The 23,175-nt window shown below is 39.6% G+C and overlaps 1 protein-coding gene across 2 annotated transcripts in view; it reads right to left on the reverse strand.

Moving 5' to 3' along the window:
* Positions 1–23,175, reverse strand: part of LOC103356462 (dual specificity testis-specific protein kinase 1) — a 42,921-nt gene that overhangs the window by 14,720 nt on the left and 5,026 nt on the right. For both annotated transcript variants that reach the window (XM_008280606.1, XM_008280607.1), the window contains 2 exons: positions 3,527–3,720; positions 2,360–2,481 (listed from right to left, as the gene is read on the reverse strand). In XM_008280606.1, coding sequence (XP_008278828.1) covers positions 2,360–2,481; positions 3,527–3,720 — 316 coding nt within the window. The remainder of the gene's footprint in view (positions 1–2,359; positions 2,482–3,526; positions 3,721–23,175) is intronic.

Consider the following 23,175-nt stretch of genomic DNA (forward strand, 5'->3'; position numbering starts at 1 on the left):
AATGCTCCAATAGCAAAAGCCTTGTGCCCAGTCACGCTCAGCTGCACTCTTTTGTTGGCTTTACAATTTACAGATGTCCCCTAAACACCTCACATGTTGACAATTGATAAATGCTAATTTTCCCTTTACTCCTCACATGCATCGGTAGACATTAGGAAGCTGAGCCTCTAGTCTTGATTTAGTTACTCCAGTACACTCAGACAGATTTAGCTTAGTTGAGTGATTTTATCCACCTAAAGACACACACAGGTAGACCTGCTAAATGTCAGCAGCACTGGTGTGCCACTGCAAACGTTTAGTCAGACTTTTGGTCACATATGACCAAAAAAATGACTGCACTCTGGAGCTCTGTCACAAGACTTATCCTTTATATGACTTGGTAAGGTACATTGGGATGTGTGGCACTTAGTGTGTAGTACTTAAGATCATCTACATTTAAACAGAACGAACAGAGAGACTTTGCTTTTTGCATGCTGCTCTTATGTCACTGCCTTTACAACTATGATTCAACATACATGTTCAGATACTACATCAGTAATGAAGGAACATAGACAACTTATTTAATCTTAGACATCAAATTGGACAACAATTTAAATAATGCTCCATTTAAGCCATTTATTCAATAATGGAGCCAAGCCTACAAATGATCACAGTTTATTATTAATGCTGTAACAGTCAGTTTCCTGGGAACAATCACTGCAACTATTATCATTTACACGTGTGTTTGTGCTCGGCCTACGCAGTGTGAGCAGGGTGCTGGGTACCAGGTACTCACAGTGTGGACTCCCACTGCTTTCCTCACAGCCAGCTGTACTGTAAGCACATAAGCTGCCCTCTGATAACCTTCCCACTGTGTCCTTGCTAAATGGCGAAAATAAGATTGCTTAGACAAACATTATGTCTGACTGGTTTCACACCTTACGTAACCGCGGTGGATCAAAGTGCCACTATTAAACAGCACCGAAGCCTCTTTTCATTTGTGTTGACTGCAGATGCCGCGCTGACTGTCAGCTGCAGTGAGGCTTTGCTTCAGTCATGCTGCCAAACCAGCAACTACTACTAAAATAAATATACTCAGTAACATTTTACCTGCAAAGTCTGTGAGTTTTTTGTCCAAGCTTCAATTAAATTTTCTTTCTATATTTTTGTTGATTTTTTTGTGGCTCAAATGAAAACATGTCATATTTCTGCTCCCGTCAGGTTAGATCAGACGCAACCATGATCCTGTTATATGAAGTTCCACTGTTATTCTACACTGATGATGGCCACCTTGTTTTGTCCATCCCATTAACATACATGAGGGGGCGAAGTATTAGGAAAGCTTTTAAATGTAATACAGTCCAGTACAGCACCACCACCCACCATGACCTCAATAGGTTGTTTTCCACTGCAGTAACTAGTGGGCTGTTATAGGGTGGCCAAAGTTTTGTAAGTGTTTTGACCACAAGAACAGCTGTAGAACTCTTCCAGGACTGTTATTCAGAGAGAAATGTGTACCTAGAAGGGCTGTTCCAAATAACAATTTCTGGTCGCCAAATAGTCGGGCCCAATTAATGACGAATATCTGAATATTCAATCTGACCGGGGGGGAGGGGTTGGATGGGGTTGGCAGGCGAATATTTGGATATCAAAATTGCTATCCAGATACCAACACAACGAACGAATATTCAGATATTCGGGTCCAGCCCAAGTGCCTAGTCCAGGGTCGGTACCTCTAAGCTAAAATCTTTTCTCTCAGCGTCTCAATGTTGAGTCTTCTTTCTCCAACATCACCATCTTTAACGCAAAATACAGGCTAATATAACAAAACCTACATTGCTCTACTTCTTCCCTGCTCCTAGGAGTGGGGTTGTGCCTAATAGGTCCTCTGTTGTGTTTTTTTGCAGCACTCTGAGTTAACATTGCAAGTGCAGCAAGACATAATGGGACTTTAAGTCACAAAAACGAAAAACTTCTGACTTGTGCAAAAAAAAATACTCCTTTAAAGACTCTTTTAAACTGGTGTTAGTTATTGTATGCAACTCTGAGCTGCCAGGAGCTTTCATAAATGCCACCTGGTGAACAAACTAATGAATGCAATAAATCTTTCTTGCATGTAGACAGCACATAGACTACACTGTCTCTTTTAGTACAGCACAAGTAGTTATAAACATGTTTAAAATGTAGTGCCATTACACTATTGTGTAAAGTAAAGCTGTGATGCATGGAGGAAAGTTTGATATGTGGGACAGTGTAGAGTCTGAAAAGACAGGAGGAGAGTGCATCTTTTGGGAGGGAAATCCTTAGCAGATCATTTTGCATTTTGCACAGATGGACTGGACCCATTAGATACAGGCTTCAGTAAGCAGTAGGACGTTACCTGACGATGTTGGGGTGGGAAAGTTTCTGCAGCAGGCTAATCTCTCGTACAATGCTGTCTTGGTCTACGTCGTTTTTGTAGATCTTCACCACCATCACCTTCCGACTAGTGCTGTGCATCACCTGAAGGACAGTGGTGTTCGTTAGTGACAGCAGAGGCAGTGGTGCTTATAGCAGTGGTGATGGGGCAGGCAGGAGACGTACAGCAGAAAGAGTGTGAAAAATGCCACAACAAAATCTAACAACGGCACAAGCAGATAAGTCAGTAAAACAACTTTGTTTACACAAAAAAGTTACACTCCTTAGATTTACAAAGAAGTTAATCTAAGGTTTCCTAAATGGTTGTATCCATTTAAATGTTCTAGAAGTGAATGTATTCACTTTAAAGCAATATATACATATATATATATATATATTGTATATATATATATATATATATGAAGTTTATGATCCGTAATCTAGATGTAAAACATAAAAACCCCAAATCAGATGAAATAAATCTAAATTATAACCAAGTTTCTATAAATACTAGATTACTAGCAAAAGTACAAAAAATATGAGACAGATCTGCTCGTTTGCTTGAGAATTCAGGTAAAACTGAGGTTAAAATAAGGGGGGAAAAAAAGTACTAATCACATTTTAATAAGCTGCCCTGTCATAATTCATAATATCACTGATTAATCGGTGTGTTTCTGTGTGGTATATTTTGTAGCTTGTGACCCATGTCTGAGAGGTAGATTGTGGTATTCTGTCTTTCAAAAGTTACATAGGCTTGCTTTAAAGCAGAAATTGATTCAACTGGAACAAATGTACAAAGTCAGCAAATACTTTCTCAATCTGTCTTAATCCAGACACACCAAAGCCCTGACTTGCCTATTTCCTAACCCATCCTGTGGCCTCTTTCTAGGTCATTCCATCAGGGACAAAGCCTAAATGTATGAAGATGAGCTCTTCTCATAGCTCTGCTGCACTGGTATTACATTAGAAATTACGTAAAGTCTCAGCTTGGGGTGAGTATTACTCCCCCGCAGTCTCAACGCTGGTGGACCAATCACAGAATGGCAAGAATGTCCCAATTAGTGGCTGAAACAAAGCAATCTTTAATGTCAACTCACACTTAGGCCAGCAGCGAGGCAAAACAAGAGCGGCAGGAGGACAGATGAAATACCTTATAGACTTTGGAGAAAAAGCCGCTCCCGATTAGCTCAGCACTGAAGTTTTCCCAAAACTCCAGTTTGCGGACAGCTGTGCGAAGCTTCTGCCAGCGATCCACATGGTAGTATTTATCTGAAGATTCACCGTAAAGAGTTGGACTGGTGGGCTCTGAGGACACGTCCACATCACACATTCTGGAGATGTCCGCTGTGAAAGTAGAGACACACAGAGAGACATTAAAGTGAAGCTGCTATATAAGTTTATACTGTAATTCCCATTCTCTTGGGAATATTCATTTAGTCAGTTTATACAATAACAAAATGTAGAAGAATCACTTGTGAAATAACAAATAGAGCCCACAACCAAATTTACCAAGGCAGACAGATTTGCTTTGACCTTTTTGACACCACAGATCAATACAGACTTAAGTACTTCTGACTTATTTTCATGACTTTGTCACATTTCCTTCAGTTCTGGGCTTGATGTTTCTTCCAGGGAGGTTGCTGACTGAGCTATGGCTAGTGGAAGTATGATCCAAGTAGCTCCTAGTGAATGAGTTGGGTTGGGCTTGGTAGAACCCTGCTGGACTGCTGTAGGTCTTATGTTCGTATGTCAATAGCTGCTCTTTCACTATGGGAACTAAATGACCTGTAACCTGGATCCTCCCTTATGAGAACTTTCCATTGTGTTGTACAAATTGGGAGGGAACGGCTGTAAGTCACTGAAAAGACGACATGATTCAAATGCATGTTGTTAAAAAGGCAACAGCAAGAAAGGCTCATTTTTACGTGCTTCCAAATTGTAATCTTTATTGTCCTTCAATACGTAAAGTTTAACAAGTCCTCATTAATGCGCACACAACAGTGGAATGGTGGTTAATGAAGGGCAACAGCACGGCAATCATCACCCTATGAACACCTTGAACCAGGCTGGAACTGCACAGGAGCCTTGGGGAGCTTGATTTGTCTCAGCGCTTTGATTGTCGTCCCTCTACAAAGACATTCATACAGACAGCTGAAGACACCGTGGGCGCATAGTTGTTGTTCTTATACTCCTACTTTGTAGTCCACTTAGAGTCTGTTTGGAGGAGTCCGTTCCATACATGCACAGTAGATCAGTGTCTATGGATTTCTTGCATGCACACTATTCATTGGGCAGCTGTGACTCAGGTGGTAGAGCAGGTTGTCCACAGATCACAAGGTTGGCAGTTTGATTTGCAGCCCCTCTCCGTATGTCAATGTGTCCTTGGTGTCCATGGCAAGGAACTGAACCCCAAGCTGCAGCAAGGCAGCACCTTGCATGGCAGCTCTGTAGCCATAGGTGTATGAATGAGAAACATTGCAATGCGCTTTGAGCACCACTGAGGTAGAAAGACGCTATATAAGTACAGACCATTTGCACTACTGCAGAGTATACGCACTACTGCTGTTGTGGCGTTGTCACTGTGAGAGTACAAATTTTGGGCAGCACTCACATGGAGTCTCACAGACTTGGGCAGATCACAGAATGCAGACACCAGACACAGATGGTATAACACAAGCCTAATAGGACATCAACTCCACTGAAAACACTATTTGTAAAATGTAGGGGGTCTCACGTTTGCCTTGCATTTCCATTTTTCTGTATCTTCAACATAATGGGTGATATGTAAAATAAGGCTATTATTGATGTATGATTCATGCATGGCAGTAATTCATCACTACTTCAGGAGCACAATTTCCATTCTTTTTTGATGCACCCAATAAAACAGATAAAAACAGGTCAAGTTAAACAGGAAAACAAACCTGACCCTCTGGAATTAGGCAGCAGCATCTATTTTTCATTTTTCTTTCTATTGTTATGATTCATATTTTTATTAAAAGGAACAATTTGAAAAAGATAAGATAAATCAAGTGCCTTACAAATGTTGTATCTGGAAAAAGTGAAAGCCGAGAAAGCCTTGGTATAGTTTAGTACTAACTTATGAAAGGAGTCAAGTTTCTGGAATTCCAAGGCAGGTGAAGCACAGTGAGAAGCAGAACCTGGCATCTATCCAAGCTGATACTCAGCTCCAATCACCTCATGCATCATTGCAGAAGAAAAAAAAAAAGTCTTGTTGCTCCTTTAGATCAAATAACAGCTGGTGCCATCTTCATTTACTTCAGGCTGTGTAGTTCAATCACTTTCTGAATCACATCTATGTATGGTCAGCTGTTTTGGAGAGAGTCTTGGACTGGTTGGAAATCTCAGACAGATGATGTTTCTAAACACAAAATAGAGATAAAGACCTTAATTCTATGTTTCATTTTAAAACATACTTTGGTATAAGCTGCATGTCTTGCTTTTTTTTTATTTTTTAAAATTAATTAATTAATGTATTTATTTTATTTTTTTAATTTATTTTTTTAAAGCAGCCCTTTGACTTCGGGTGATAATGAGGTAAAATGTTCTTACATTTGCCGACTGGACCACAACATAATGTCTCAGTGTGATTGACTTTTATTTACTCTAAATTTTGTTTCTTATAGTTCAACTAAAAAATTTGAGATACTGTAGTTTTGTCAATGATGGCTGGGGATCACTGAGCAATGAGCTGCACCACGCTAAATTCACAGTTACTGTTATTCATTATAAATGATTTATTTATTCTGTATCTTTATTAACATTTATATATTCTGGTATATATCGGCCCAACATATATTAAAATAACTCCATTTCACACTGCTAATTTGATCACATCAACATAAAAGAATGGGTGACAACCAACAGGGCGATTTATGCATTTACCAGAATGAAAGCAACCCTGGATGAAAGAGAGGCTCACAAAAGACCTCATTTCACTCTCCCACTTATTAACTGCATGGATGAGGCAAAGTGCTTCCACTTTATGAGACGAAACAAAGACAATGAATAATGTGAGCCTTAAAATAGAGGCAGAGCCGATTGATAACAGGCCTGGACATTGAACACAGACACCTTCCAGAGCAGTCAAAGGGCATATTTGTCCTCAAGAGAATAAATGTAGATGTAGTTTTGTTTCTCACAAGGACTACTACAAAACGCATACTTTATGTATAAAACACAAAGACTCATGGTGAATGGGCACTGAAGTTAGACCTTTGTATGGTCACAATTAATATGGTAAATTTCTGTGATTGTGTCATCATTTACCATATGTTCTCATCATGTACCGGATGGATGGATGGATGGATGGATGGATGAATGAATGAATGAATGAATGAATGAATGAATGAATGAATGAATGAATGAATAGATAGATAGATAGATAGATAGATAGATAGATAGATAGATAGATAGATAGATAGATAGATAGATGAATAGATAGATAGATAGATAGATAGATAGATAGATAGATAGATAGATAGATAGATAGATAGATAGATAGATAGATACTTTATTTATCTCTTTGGGGAAATTCAAGGTATCCAGTAGCTCACACACGTTACATACAAGATAGATAAGGGAACAAAAGAACAATGCAATCAACATGCAAATTGTGCTGGTCAAAGATATAGCAATAAGTTGCCTAAAATGCTGGTACAGTCGTGACTTGATAATCCGACACTAAATGTAATACCTTTTTTTATGTCGGATAGCAAGGCTGTCGGATTGTCAAGACAGAGGTCGAGATACAAGGAAGGCTTGATGCTTGAAGGGTAATTTGTTGTTCATATTTATTGTTTCTAGCTGTTATAATACACTATCTACATATATTATATTCTTATGATTAATATGAAACAAAATAAAAGACTTGTCATGAACTACATTGGTCGCTCCATGACAGTACACGATGTGGTCTGTGACTTCTTGAACGCTGGTGAAAACTTGGTGGATGCAATTTTACATATGATGTCTGGCATGTAACAGTATCGAAGCAATTTGTTTCTATGATTGATAAACCTGATACAACCGCAGTATATATAGGTTCGCAGAATTGTTCAGATGTCAGAACATGTCACATTGTTTAATACTTTAAAGAACTTCAAAGCACCAAACCTATCCTTCCTGTGTTCCACACATGTAGAGTTGTTCACTAACAAACTGATGCAAATCGACTTCATTAGTTGGGCAAACTCACTCAATGAGTGGGACTAGTGTATTGTTAGAACACTAGGCATCACTAGATTTCACGCCTAACTGACCAGTGCGCTTGTGCATGGGCCCGTTGGTTGACATTAAAGGTAAGTAAATCTGCCGGATTGTTAAGTCAGATAATAGGTCGCTATCCTTATTTGTGACATAAAATGTCATGTAGGAGTCGGAATCCGAGGCTGTCAGTATGTTAAGGCTATTTTTAATGGGTTACATTCATTTTTTTTTTCTACAAACCTGTCGGATAGCAAGGTTTTCGGATCGTTACGTGTCGGATTATCAGGTCGCGACTGTATTTACAAAAGTGTGCAAAAATGTCAGTATTTACAATAAGGTGCAAAATTGGTGGTATTTACCGTACTATAGAATACTAAGAGTATTAAGAGTACAAAATATGGCAAAATGGAGTATTATAAGGTGCAATGTAAAAACAGAACTGATAATAATGAGCGTATAGGTGTGTTGCATGGGTCCTGGTGGACCTAGATTAGAACCAGTCTCAGACAATGCCATGAAAACAGTAAATCTTAATACATTTGTAAATTACCAAAAGCTACATAACTACCTTATTGAAATTTTCACGGCAGGGGTTAACCAAAGTAAAAACAGTTGCTCATCAACAGCGCTAACTAGTTAAGCTGCTGTTAGCCTTTAGAAGTAAGCTTTTTCACTTTTGAACATTTGTTACTGCATTCCTATGAAATGAAACAGCATACAACAGGTCATTTAAGTGTTATACATAGAGTCTGTGATTATGGAGCAAGATTTCTGACATTAAGCTAGTTATCATGTGCCAGATTTCACATTCCTCCTGCTCCCACAGCCTCTTCTCCCCACTTGAACAGTGTTGTGTGAATTGGTTCGTTTCCCATTTACAGACCCGAGCCTTGCACGAACAAGAGACTACCTTTCATCGCTCACACACAACCAGCTGAACGCTATCTGACTGTGAGGTGGTGTTTACAGTATTTTTCCTCCTTTACGTAGATATGCAGGGTTTATCAGGCTTTGGGTCTCACATCTAGAATAATTTGAGATTTTTTTAATTGCAGACCAAAGGTACAGACACCTTGGTGGATTAAAAAAAAAAAAAAAAACATGATAATGAGGTTTGTGAAACTGCTCTTTCAAAAATGCATGACCTTTATCATGTATCTACAAACAATGCACTTTAAGGAAAGTGAAGAGATCAAAAATACTACAACAAATCCAAGCTCATTAGAGAATATTTCATAATACCTGACTTAATTATAATAATGGAAGAAGAATGCATGGATCACAAACAGCTGTGCAGACAATTTTAACTATACCAAAACGGATTTTTTTTGTTTTGTTTTTTTTTTTTAATTTGAATGAAAGAAGAATGATTAATTTTTTTTTTAAATCTTAATTTGACTTTGTTTTTCCTTCTTAAAACAACAATGACAACAATTTGTACCTGAAGTGTTTTTGTTACATATGTACATATGTGCCGCTAAAACAGTTGTTCGAACACTTTGGTAATACGCTGTTATCAGCTGGGACCACTATTGGTACCCCAGAACCCACGAGCCTCATTGTTGTAGCTTTTAGTCAAAACCATCTGGCCACAGTGATTTGGTTCATGTCAGAGTCACTCATCTCTACACCTTTCCATTTCTTCCACATTCAACATGGTGACAAGAACTAATCGACCCCCAGCAATCACGTAGTCATTGGATTTATTTACAGTGAAAACATACACAGAAAATTTAGCCAAATGCTAACATTGTCGGTCTACTGTTTAGTGCTCAGGAGGAGGTGTTAAGGTTTAGAGTGTCTCCGGTAGCCGGAAAAAACGCTATGAGGGCTGTGAGGGTGAATCACAGCAATATATTTTGGGCTGAAAAGATTATCTTGCTACAAGATTATGTTGCTACAAAGGGCTATAAATTCAAAGAGAGCTGCAGATTTAGGTTTTATTTCTCTATATATCTACGTTGACACACTGTTTCCCAACTAAAAAGAAGCAGCTATAAGATGGACATGTGGCGAGCTGGAATGCACTTCCCACAGTGAAGCTTGTTCTCTGTTCCTCACAAAGGGGGGAGTCCTGACCTAGTTCCACTACAGAGGCCTGGTGTGACAGCAGTGAAGGTCAGAGTTTGTTTTTTCCAGGACAACAGCCTCACTCGCCTTCACAATGACGCCGGTGGAAAGCGCGCACTGACACGTTTTGTCAATCAAGTGAGGGGAATCAGCCCCGGCTATTCATGCTGCTTTTGTTCATTCGGCTTCAGACTAAACAATCACTGCACTTTCAGCTGCGCCGCTGTCAGAGAGAAACGCTTACAGTGCAGCCCTATCATCTAGCTGTCACTCTGTACAACTGTCTCTATCCGTCACTCTGCTTCTTTTCTGTCTTGGATGTTTGGTTCTCGAACTTTTGTTTGTTGCATCCTGACATGGAGGCTGAAAAGTAGTCATGCTCATCTTTCCAGTTTTCCAACTGCATGTTCATCACATTATAGTGTAGTATCATGAAACATTGCATATTTTAATTATTTTTTAATATGATTGGGAAAACTAACAGATTATTTACTGAAATAATGTGAGGATGTAGATTGGCGGACAGCATTCCTAAGTAGCTGGTGATGGTCATTTTGTGCTGGGAATCAGCAGAATCACCTCCATCTTATTTTCGTTTCATTGAAGGCAGCTTTAAGCCATCCAGCACTTCACCTCCTGGAGGCAGGTTAAAATTGGAGTGATGGAGGAGAAATCTGCAGGATTTGGTGGCAGGTATATGTGAGTGTCATCAGCATAACACTGGAATGACACATCATGTCTATGAAAGATGGAGCCTGAGGGAGCATCTAAAGAGAAAATAAGAAAGGCCTTAAGAGTGATCCGTGAGGTACTCCACATGTGATGGGAGCAGAAGAAGAGGAGCAACTCCCAATTTTTACTGATGAAGACCTGTCCGCTAGTTAGGAGGCAAATAAATTTAGTGCTGTGCCCTGGATGGCAACCTGATACTTTACATGGTTTAGAAGTATGTGGTGATCAACAGTATCAAAAGCAGTGCTAAGATCTAAAAGAATTGGAATGGCATAGTTGCCAGAGTCTAAGGATATCAGCAAACGAAACACTGATTTGGGCTGATTCTGTGCTGTCGAGACTGTAAACCTGATTGGGATTTTTCAAAACATAAAACATTTTTTCCAGAACCTATATGGTGTTTTGTATTTCAAACTGAGCGTATACAATATACAGGCTCAGACAAGGATTGACATTGGGGTTGCTGGTCTCTTTATACAGGCTGTAGACTGGCTTACGTATGGGCTTGTTCTAGGAATTTTGTGGCCCAAACTTGACAATGTGAGTTAGGTTTTAACACCCAGACTCCAGCAGAGTACAGGCTAGGTCTACTATTTTTGCTGGAGTGATTTTGGCCCTATGCTGACAGTGTCAGCTCTATTTCAGCTCCCAGAATTGGACCAGTGTACTTGGACCAGTGTGCTTGGGCCAATTCTGAGGTATCATTCACAGTTTGCCAAGACCCTGACAACTGGACAAGTTACTTCTTCTGGCCTCCAGCTTTTAGGCTGTTACAGGGCCAAACCATTCTGGCTACCTGGAAATAGACATTTTTATCCTCTGTGGGGTAAAACAACATCTTGGATACCTCACACATCCAAAGAAAAAGGTTGAACTTTTGAAGTGCCCTTTTGTACAATATCCACTGCTTTGCTTAACATTACTTTTAGTCAGATTTATTTTTACGTAAGCCATGTGAGGTTGTCAAGATTTAGATTTAGAATGTTATTTCAATATAAACTTCATCTGTTGATATTTATCTACTGAATTCATCAGCCTTTTCCCAGAAACTGTGACTTTTGGTTTTGCTGAAACATAATGATTATTTAACTACATAATTTGAAATAACATCAAAAAGTATTTTTAAAGTCTTTTCCATTGTCAAATTGTAAAACTGTATACAATGAACACCTTAGGGTCTGTCTGTATGGGTAAAACGTACATACTCTATCAGAAAGGAAACCTGTCACCATGTTGGCAGATTGTTTTGCTAGTTTTTTCCTCACAATCACAGGTAAAAATGAACATATTCTGCAGTTTGCATCTCTGGTCCTGTTCTTTTCTCTATTCCATATTCTGTTTCACTCTTTGTCTGGTTTTCTGCCTCTCCCTTTCAGTTTCCCATCCACTAGTGGATCCATCTAAACCAGCACACTGTCGGTAAACATGAATATCTCATCTGTTATGTCATTCGTAGCTTTCTAAATTTTCCCAGGCCTGCACTTTGGGTTTACCATGTGCCGTGATGTTCCACAAGCCATAAAATCCACATTTAAACATAGGATTAAGAATCTGCTTACACACACACACACACAGACACACAGACACACAGACACACACACACACACACACATTGTACTCCTGTATTACTGTAAAGAATAAAAACAGTATGTACAGTCAAGAGACAATAATTTGGTGGGTCTGCTCATGACCCCAGACATGCTCTTCAACAGCTGTTGTTCTCACACATGCAACAAAAAGGTTACACAAGCAAAATACAGGAAATGTGTAGTTATCACAAACTGTTGTGAGTTTGACCTGCGTCTGACCACACACACCATCAACAGGAAAATCAAGGCCGGCCATCGCCGCACTGACGTCCTCCCAGCTGATAAGGAATGCTGCTCAGGAAAGTTTCACAGTAAAAACCAGTTCACACCAAAGCGAGATCTTACCCCAGAACTCCATTTCTCAGCAAAAGGATTTTCTCTGAGGAATGTCCAACAGATCAGACTGTCCTCCTGTGTGGGCATTTATGCACTAAAGACTAGTGATTTCTGAGCAGCGACTTCCCAAACAGGGAGATTCACGTCATCAGGTGAGGTCAGGGCAATGACTCATTCAAGTGTTCACACTAGAGGCAAAAACGATACAAGTCACACCACGGAAGGAAGATGCCTCTGCTCCTCTTTGCACCCAAACAGGTGTTAATGAACTTGATGACACACTAACGTCCCGGAAGACATGTTATGCCTGAGGTCCTTTCAGATATGCAAGGCCAAACACGACACACACAGACAGGCTGATTTACCATTTACTGGACAGGATTTTAAAATTCCTCTCTAGTTTTTCATGTAACCCCTAAAACCCCTTTTTTTTCTGGCAAATAATATTCTCCCCATAAAACTAATCCTTTACCATTACCTACTAAGGTTTGTTATTGTTATTCCCATCATAAAAACAAAAACACTACATGGTCATGTTTACAAGTTAAAAACCAGGGGCCTCGTTTATCATCAGTGCGTACGCACATATCTGTGCGTAGAGTGTGCGTAGGAATGTTACGCACACTCTACGCACATATCTGTGCGTAGAGTGTGCGTAACATTCCTACGCAAAGTATGGAATTTATCAACTTGTACTCATACTTAGGAATGTGCATAAATATACGCACACCTCTGACCATGCGTACGCACATAATCTAGCAGTAGAATAGTCAAACTACAAATAGAAAGTATTCAGGGATTTTGACCACCGGCACATTCCAGCGTGAGGTTGGAGACATATGTGGCATTTCCCAGCCACCACTGAGCAGGATCAAGTCAGCAGTGTTGGATGCCATAACTCCCCTGGCCCCAGCCTACATCCAGTTCCCTTACAACCATCACCAATGAGCCCAAATCAAATGGGGACTTCACGTCAAGCAGCATCACTAAACGAGCTTCATTTTGTAAATAGAAAAGGGTTTCATTCAATCAACGTACTGATAATTTGTGATGCTCATTTGTTGCTATCCAACGTTGTTGCCCAGTTGCCTGGAAGAACGCACGACTCATTCATTGAGCAGAACAGTTCTGTGGGTCTCCAAGCAGGAGCTGCTGAAGACGTCTGGCTTATTGGTGAGTGTCACAGAGTGTGGAAATGTTTTAGCTGGACTTTGTTTGGTTATTAAAACATGTCATCTGTAGTGATCAGGGTTATCCACTGGGTGGAAGGTTAGCATTAGTTCCTCCTCCTCCAGTTGCAGGCATTGCTCTTTTATGGACTGTGATGCATTTTTTTTGGCACTGAGCTTAACGTCAAACCACCAATTTTACTGGCGATCTCTTCTGACCCAACAGAAATAACTGTGGTGGTTATCTTGTCTGCAGTATTTTTTCTTTCGCTGCTTATCCCAACATTTCACGCACCAAACAATATTTTCTGGTTTGCTTCAACCTCGCTGACAATTACCTTGATTTCAGTTTCATAAAAGTTCCTCTTTTTCACCCTTTTTGCCTCGATGATGACGACAGGTGAGGAAAAAATAAATCTTGTTTATAAAAAGGCGTGTTGTTGCCAAATATGGTGATTTGGAGGCGTTTCTGAAGGCAACGTGCACGAGCACGGAGGTTAAGAACAAGTGGGATTTATCAACACTGATGTACGTACGACCCCCGTATGCACGTTTGATAAATGTGGATTTTTTTGTACTTACACACACTCTAAATTTCATGCGTACGACAGAATTTAGAACCTTTTCTACGCACTGATAATCAATGAGGCCCCAGGAGAATCTTGATCAGGAGAATCATGTAGCCTGCACAGCAGCCCGTCTGATGGTCTTAAAGCTCTCCCGATGGCTTTCTTTTCTTGACATCTTCATATTAATTCCCACTTAGCCTTATATGTTGTATATGTTGGTGTTATAATGTCCCCCACAATCAAATTGACAAAAACCATGTGTGTTTGTAAAATAAACCTTGTCAGGGTTTTGAGATGTGTCTCTACTGCCAAGCAATTAAAAAAAAAAAATAGATAGATAGATAGATAGATAGATAGATAGATAGATAGATAGATAGATAGATAGATAGATAGATAGATAGATAGATAGATAGATAGATAGATATCCCTTTGAGGAAATTCAAGGCATCCAGCAGCTCACACATGTGACTGTGTAATTTGATCTTTCATTTATTTTGTTAATAATGCAAAAGTCTGACAAACAAAATACATAGTTTGAACTTCAAAATATTTAAGTATAAAACTCTGACTTCCTAATTTTATCAAGCAATCACTGATACATTTTTAACAATCCAAACAGCTGCATGTTTTACATTCAACAAGTTGAGATTATTTTAGTTGTGGTAGACATCTTGTCCAGATGGACATACATTCATGAGGAAACACTACTTCAACAGAGCAAAAGGGTGGTCATGTTGACACATTGCTGCAGAGAACAGCAGTGGCCAATCAGGTAAGTATATAGCTTTGGGCATCAACATGTGCCTGCCTTTTCATGGAAAAGCCAGAGTTCACATTGAACTGACAATATTCAGAAGGAAAACTGTCTCTGTTGATATTCAAAATAGAAGGACACAGTTATGGATGAGGTTAACATTTCCAGACACACTTGGACTTGAATAAAATGACTGACCAGGTTAAAGGACCGCTTAGGGTAGTCCACAGAGAAATGCATCTGGTCTGAATGGGGACTCAGTCCAGAATTCAGATTCTAGCCAGAGTTTGGGTGGATAACAGCAGCCACAGTGACTTCAGGCGTAAAGTATTTAGATGATGCCGACAACTGGACCACAGCAGAGCGCTAATCTGCCCTTAACAGCCCTCTAGTCATGACATTTTTGGCTGTAGCCTAATGCATTAAAGTTGAGCACTTGATTTACACCAGAGCCAAGCCACAGTAGCTGTTTATTGCTTCATGGATTTTCCAAAGCTCCCAAGATGATGCTCATCTCAAAGGCACAGCGGCCTCAGCCCTCTGCCTTCATCTGCTGGTTTTCAAAAGAAGAGAAGGCAGGTGTCATGATCACTGATATGGGCTTAAATCGGATCAATAAGGTAAAACCAGAGCTGGACCATACATAGCTGTGGCCCCCCACTGGCGTGAACAACACTTGATAGCAGGCAGAACAGCGATGCAGAACTGGGCATAATATTTCAGAGCATAAACTACTAAGGCCAAAAGAATACAATGCTTGTTTTTAAAAAGTAGCCATACTGTGTTACTGAAAGCAGTTAGATGCACAAATGCATGACATGCAACTCAACTAAACAAAGACACATTAAATGATTGCAAATCTAGGACTGCATATGTGCACATGTACTTAAAATGGTTCTGCTGAGGTAGTATGAGGCATCTGAAGCCTATCATAAGCAGTGCATACTAAATACTGCAGTGAGATTCATTCACAAACACTACAAGAAAAAAATGACACTGCTAAAAGCTGCTGCAGTCATTTTTTTTCTCTTTTTTCACTTGCTAGTTGCTAACTTTGTTTGTGTGTTATTTAGTGCAGGCAGTGTACAGTAGGTTGATCACTAAAGCCTGCAGTGACTACAACAGTGACATTGTTCTGATGAAAAATTTGTCACAAGCAACATCTGCAAGACAAAGCAGGATGCCGCTGGGTAAAAACCTTCACACAAACGTGACAAATGCATTCAGACATTTTAACCTGAAGTGGCTCAGTCCATATCATGTCACCTCCTAGCTCATGTCAGGGATTTTCCTGAAGAAAATCATGTCAAATAAAACCAAATCCCTTCTTCAAATACTTAGAAACATTTGACGATTGACCTTTGAGCTAATTGTCTTTGAGCTAATCATTCATAAAGTGTGCATTAACATCATTCCATTTCAGCTTAGAATTATAGGCATTTCCTGATTCTATGTTTGAGTTGAGCACCATGGGGCTATAAAAAATGAATAGCAGTAAACATGAAATAAAGACAGATATGTAGGATCTTTAATTAGAACATGCCTGCACTGCACTAGTGAGCTGACAGAACCAGTAGAGCACGAATGCCACTCTTGAGTCCCCTGCGCAATTTCTGTTTCTTTATTACAGAGTTCTACCAGGAAGTTGGCATATGGCTTTTTTGTTGTTGTTCTTGTTGTTGTTTTTTTATAAACTACAGCAACATAATGGAATCAGATTTTAACTTCAGGGTTTTTAATGTTTCTTTCTCTGAGGTTTCAGCAGGTGACACTAAAAGTACTCCAATCACAGTGGAAAAATGTAATAACACATTTATTCTCTAAAATAATGTGAAGTTGCTGTGATCTATACTGCCTATAGTTTAGAGCTACTGTTTCCTGAGCCCAGTTTAGGACAAGGTTCAGGGTTGGATTCCAGCCACTTTAGAACAAGCCAAATGCTGGCTGACATGTCATGTTATTTTGTGTCACTACCTCTACTGGTGCATCTGCTGTATTTATTGCATTGTATGTAAGTAAAAACAGGTCAGATTATTCAGCATGAAAGTGTTCTGGAAGTAATTTATGGTACAGCAGCAACATCGTTCTTGAGAAATCAAAATATGATGAAGTTTGATGAGCATCTCGTGGTGGCTGTGGCTCAGTTTATAGAGCGGCTTGTCCTCTAATCAGAAGATTGCAAGTTCAATACTGGGTTCAACCTCTAGCAGCTCTCAGCAATCACACTAACAATTTCTCCAGGAATTTCCCAATTTATCCTTCTACTGTGCTACACTACGGAGGGAATAAATTGTACTTTCTACTTCACTATCTGACAGCTTTAGTTGCAAGTTCTATATAACACATAATTTAAGAGTAAAGTACAAAAACTGGATAGAAAGTAGTCAAAGCTATCTTTACCTGCAGCAGCTACAACAGTAACATGACTCTGACACACTGATGCTTCACTAGTGATAATCTATCAGTGCTGTATTAAATAATATATCAGTCCAAGAGATCAAACTTTAATCCAATACAACTGTATTTTGCTGCTCATACTTATGCAAGACTATTTTTATATTGCTTTATTGCTACCTATACTAAAGGTTTTCAATACGTTTTCAACCACCTTCATGCTGATGTCATCCAAAAATCATCCTGCATTGGGTGATACCTTTATAAATAGAAATCCTCTTCTCAAGCCTCGGGCAGTGTCTAATTGTCTGTTTCCATAGGAGGATCAGTGCTTTTAAATCCATTTTTACTGTTCTTGCAAACAGTATAGAATGAATGATAATGACAGTAACAGAATACTAACTCTGGTCTAACGCATGTAGGAGATCCGGACATTGCCACCTACTTCCACAGAACTCCAGGTAGGTTCATAATCTGTAAAGCAGATCTGAAGAAGCAAATGTCAATTTCAGACAGTGAATGGGGCACGATGCAGAGCCACAGGTGCTACATTCACTGCTGACCATTACCGGCTCACTACATGTGGTTTAAGTGTACTGCCGCTTTAATAACCAACAGGCAGCTTTTAACTACAGGACCTCGGGGTGAAGGTTTAATGAAATTGGCCTCTAAATCAGTCCTTTACACCTTAGTGATGTAGGATCCAACAGCTTCGACCATAATGTCAATGAGTATGCCAAAACATCAACAAATAGGAGTTACTAGACACAACTCCAGTCCTGTGAGCAAAACATAACAACAGAGGCTTTGTTCTGTTAGCCTATATCAGGGGTGTCAATCTCAAAAACACAGTGGGCCAAAATTTAAAACCTGAACAAAGTCGCGGGCCAACATTGAACAAATGAACCTTTTAATATGAACCGAAACAAATTTTGCTTTAACATTGAATATGGAACAAGCAACGCTTATTACCATACATTATATATAACTTAATAGTGGAGACATGCAAAATCAAATTATAAATAAAAAAACACATCAATGGCACAGTGACAGTTGTAGTGTGAAGTCGCCATGCCTACTGTCACAGAGGAGAGGGAGTTTCTGGGTCCTGTCCTCATTGACATGCCAAAACAACAACAGGGCATTATGGGATTTGTAGTATTAGCGGTGAATGCGCTGTACAGTATAATACCGGGGGCAGCTCTAGTAGTCATTTGGTATTGTCTCGCGGGCCAAATATAATTACAAAGCGGGCCAAATTTGGCCCGCGGGCCAGAGTTTGACACCCCTGGCCCCTGGTGAATTGCAACCTCAATGATAGAGGAAGAGTCACAATCAGCTTTCTGCTGTTGTTCTTTTTGATGCAATTTACTATTTATCTAAGTGTAGCCATGCAATAGACTGGTGACCTGTCCAGGGTGTCCCCTGCTTTCATCCTAAGTGAGCTAAGCCCCCCGCAACCCTATTGAGGATTAAGCGGTGTATAGACAATGGATTTCATATTTTTTATATCTTACTAAAACGTGACACTTGTTTCAAAGGAAGTAAAAGGTCAAGAGATGGAGTTCGGTAGATGTTTGGATCACACATTTGGTGGGAACTGCTATTTTCAGAAATTCAAAGGGTTTCTTGAGATTTCTGGAGTCTGATGATATGATGCACTGCAACCTGAGGTCAGGCCTGGGCCTGCTGCTGTAATTAGCCTCACACAACACATCTAATTAACAAGAGACATCTTTAGTTTAGCATCACACTTGTTTACAGAGAGAACATACAAAAAGTTACAATTGGCCTGAGTGAAGATGTTTAGCAAATCTTTTTAACGTTATCGTACAAGTACCTACATGTCACTGCTTGATGCTTATAAAAGCATCTCAACTGTTGTAAACATACACTCTCAACAAGGTCTTCCTTTGGAACTAAGTGTTGTTACTCAGGAAATGATATATTATGCATTTGTTCTTTGGTGTCTTTTCGTTTCACTGGCCTCATTCACTGTCTACTCATCTCATCTTACACTGTTTTTTTTTGTTTGTTTGTTTTTTTCTGGAAACTACTTCTATGGTAAACTCCTGAGCCGCATCAGCGAACTCACTGCATCGGTTTTCTTCCTACTGCACTATCTACATGTCAAGTAGGATCATTTAGAGATAATAATTCGGAGCTGTCCACAGTGTTAACTATTTTGATTGCACAACAGTTGAGTAATAACCACCATGGGGATGGAAACACTGTCAGATACAACAGAAAACTGTTATGCTAGTCTTGGCTGAAATGTGCTCTGCCCTGCGGTACACCTCCCAATACCATGGTGAAGTGGTAATGTGGCTAATGTTGCAACCTGAGCTCCATGGAAGAAGACGTCATAATTGTAGACACTGGCTTAAGGGTGATTCTTTGGAAATGATATATAGAGGGATTGTACACAAATTCCTAGATGCTGGGGAGGATTCATCCTTCTTGCTGAAAAGAAGGCTGACTAAAAGTTTGGGGTAAACAGGGAGGGACTTGATCATTGCCCAATGAGCCATGACAGTTAACCAGAATGCACAAAAGCAGGACTTCCCCGAAGTGGAATGTAGCCATCATTAAAGCCACTTCAGACATGTACTCTTTCTGTTCATGTGATGGCATGTGAACTTCATGTCTGAATGAAAACTCTGCTCACTTTCCTGTACAAGTCACAACAGCAATCTCACGAGGACAGACATAGTAACATTTCTATATCACTTGCAATACAGCACAGGTCTGAACTGCTGTAGTCTCCGAAAGAGACAGACACGTACAAATAATGTACCTCATGTTTTGTGAAATGATTTGAGGACGCTTTTTGTCGCGTTTCTCGCATCTCAAAGGGACATATTACACCTGTGCTTTTCCTTTTCCACTTTCATGTGGTATGATTCTCGTCTACTATCGCTGTGTTACAATAGTAACTCTGGGCAGCAACCTAGAAGCTCAAAATGTTACGTTTTGCTGAAGGCTTGAGTTCTTGTAAAGCAACTGTTTTTGTTATTTGTGTGTGTGTGTGTGTGTGTGTGTGTGTGTGTGTGTGTGTGTGTGTGTGTGTGTGTGTGTGTGTGTGTGTGTGTGTGTGTGTGTGTGTGAATTATCCATTTCAGTGATGCTTCTCTACGTGCAAATGTCCCACCAAAACAATTTCTCCGTCACTATTTTGAGGTAACACCATCACTGCACTCTGTTGCTAGTGCCGTCCAAGACAATTGTAAATGGTTAAAAAAAACAAAAAAACATGACACAGGTTTCTGACCACTTATAGCAGAATGATAATGAGGTGCAACCAGACCATTCTACACAGCACTATGTTAGGGCTAGAAAATAATCTGGCTATCTCGCTATGTCAGACTGGGCATGGCAATACTTTGAGCTATATGCTAATGTCAGCAACAATTATGACAATAACAACACTGGCATGCAAACATTTAGCAAATGCAATTTCTACCATGTTCACCATATAGCACTTAAAAATGCTAGCATTTGCTAATCAATAGTCAAGTCAGAAGAATGTTCAACCTCATACTAAAAAAGTATGATGGAATGGCTCTCAAAATTAGAGTGTGTGTGTGTTTGTTAAAAATGTGTCACTTTCTAATTCCACTTACAATGTGTGATTTAATGCCTATGTGGTGAACCAGTTCTACTAAGATATTAAGGTTTAAGTAGGAGAAGTATCATGTTAAATTTTTAATTTACTTTTAGTTACCTGCGCTGCAGCGCCTTTAAAGCATTGCATGATTGACACAAAATGCACAAAATGTCTATTTCAAGGTATATGGACATTAATATAGGGAGATTAATACTCAGGCATGGGACGCATGTAACTTTTTGCTGACCAACCAGGACAGCACTGAAAATACCATCATCTAAAGGGCCACTGTATATTAATATGACATCTTAAAATAGGAGTGCTCAGTCTCTCTAAGACCTGCTGGTTCTTAAAGTTGCAGTGATGTTGGTCGTATGGAAATGCCATCAAAGACAAGGTAACAAATGTGGCATGCTGATCAGATCAACAAGTAACAATCATGACGGTAAATAACGGTCAATATTAAACTAAAGCTTAAATAATTGTTTATTAGCTGAAGAGTAATCCAAAATCAGGCAAGAATTCACATGGCTTTAGTTTGGGCCTCAAGCTGTTGATGCATGAGTGTAGTCATATATCCACTGGGCCTTTTCACTAAAACATATGACACAAGAGACCAAGTATCTGCTTTATGCTCGCCATGCAGGGAGGGCTGTAAAGGGATAGCACACATCTATACACATCGTCTATAGCAAGAGCCTCAAGTAATGTTCATAGTGGTAAACAACTTAGATCACTGGATTTTTCCAAATCTATTCAGGCCATCTGGGAATTTGAGAGTCTCACTATATTAGCCAGCGCTTCCCTCTGTGGTTATGCACGGCATCCAAACAAACAGTGTGGATTTTATTCCATAACACAGTGACACCCCGACCGCTTGTGTGGAAAGGCTGGCAGAGAGAGAGAGAGATGCTTCTCTCTATATTTTTTCTGCAAAGAAAAATCCTGTTGGAGAACAACATGCCACTTGTGTGAGATGGGTGAGTGGGCTGGAAACAGTGTTGGAGGTCATGCAAAATGTGGAAACAACACAATGTATCTCTGTCCCTTTCTACTGCTTCCCACCACCACAACAGCACTGAACTAAGCCAGTGTTCGAGCCAGTCCTCAATCTTTGTCAAGTTCATGCTATGTTGTAAAAATGTGGACATGCACCCAGAGACAACCTGAATGCAGCATGGCAAAGTCAACAGCCAATGACAGGCAGTGCAGTGGTCGCTTCAGAGATGGATGGAGGTGCTGCCAGGGATTACTATCCTAAAGCGTATGTGAGGTTTGATTTTCACATGTTACACTTAGAATTTTCTATGTAAGATATATTGTTTAATATTGTGTTTTTGTACTGGTTGAAAACATCAAATGCAATGTGTGAATTACTGAAACTGAGAGCAGCTGGTAGGTCTGTTTCTGTACTTTGGACAGAGCCAGCTTTCTTTTCCTAAATCTCTATGATGGTGTCGTGAAAGGAAAATGAGTAAGATCCATACTGTGAAAACACACAATTATGAAAATAAAGGCATTTCAAAACACATTGTTTTTCTTAATAAATATGCTGCGGTCTGGGCTAATAAGCAGATTCTCCCAAACGAAGGTTCCTGGGAAATTAGCTATAACTGCTTATCCAGAAGACTACTATCTGTATTCCTGTGTTATTTTCAGTAATACTTAGAGCTAAACATTTGAGATGATCTATGTAAAACTATAGTAAATATTCATTTAAACGCATCTTGGACATGCAACTTATCTTGTAAACACATTAAAGTGGGCCAACATCCGGAAAGATGCACTGTTGCCATTTCTTCTTCTTAGAGATTGCTACTGTCATTCTGTGTTGTAAGCCATTTGTTTGGTTAACTGTGTGTAAGTTGTTGTCACTTTGTACACTGATAAATCTAATAACTAAGTAGCCTGGTATCCAGTATAGTGTTTTTGATGCTGTCATTCTTGCCAAGGCTGTTAATATCACAGCGCGTGGGTTTAGTTGATGCCGTCAGTTTGAAAGTACATTGTCGTGACAGCTGTTATCTTCATCCACAGATGTTGCAATTTAAGAGGACACAGTTCTCGTGTCTCTTTCTGGGTGTTTTAACTTCACAAACTGAAGTTTTAAAGGGTGGAAATTCAACAAGCATCGGAGCTACGAATGACCACCTGCAGTAAGATCGTACAGAATAAAATCAAAGCCAAAGCAATATGAAGAGCCTGAAATGGAACTGACAGACTTTGGATCCAGGCAGCACAACTAATTATGTGATCATGTCATGTTTAATTTGATCACAAGTTCAACTAAATCTGTGGGGAGAAATGTGATTCTGATCGTGGATCGTGATTCTACCCCAAGAGATTATATGAT

Source organism: Stegastes partitus, unplaced genomic scaffold, assembly GCF_000690725.1.
Source record: "Stegastes partitus isolate 25-593 unplaced genomic scaffold, Stegastes_partitus-1.0.2 Scaffold202, whole genome shotgun sequence".
Lineage (NCBI taxonomy): Eukaryota > Metazoa > Chordata > Actinopteri > Pomacentridae > Stegastes > Stegastes partitus.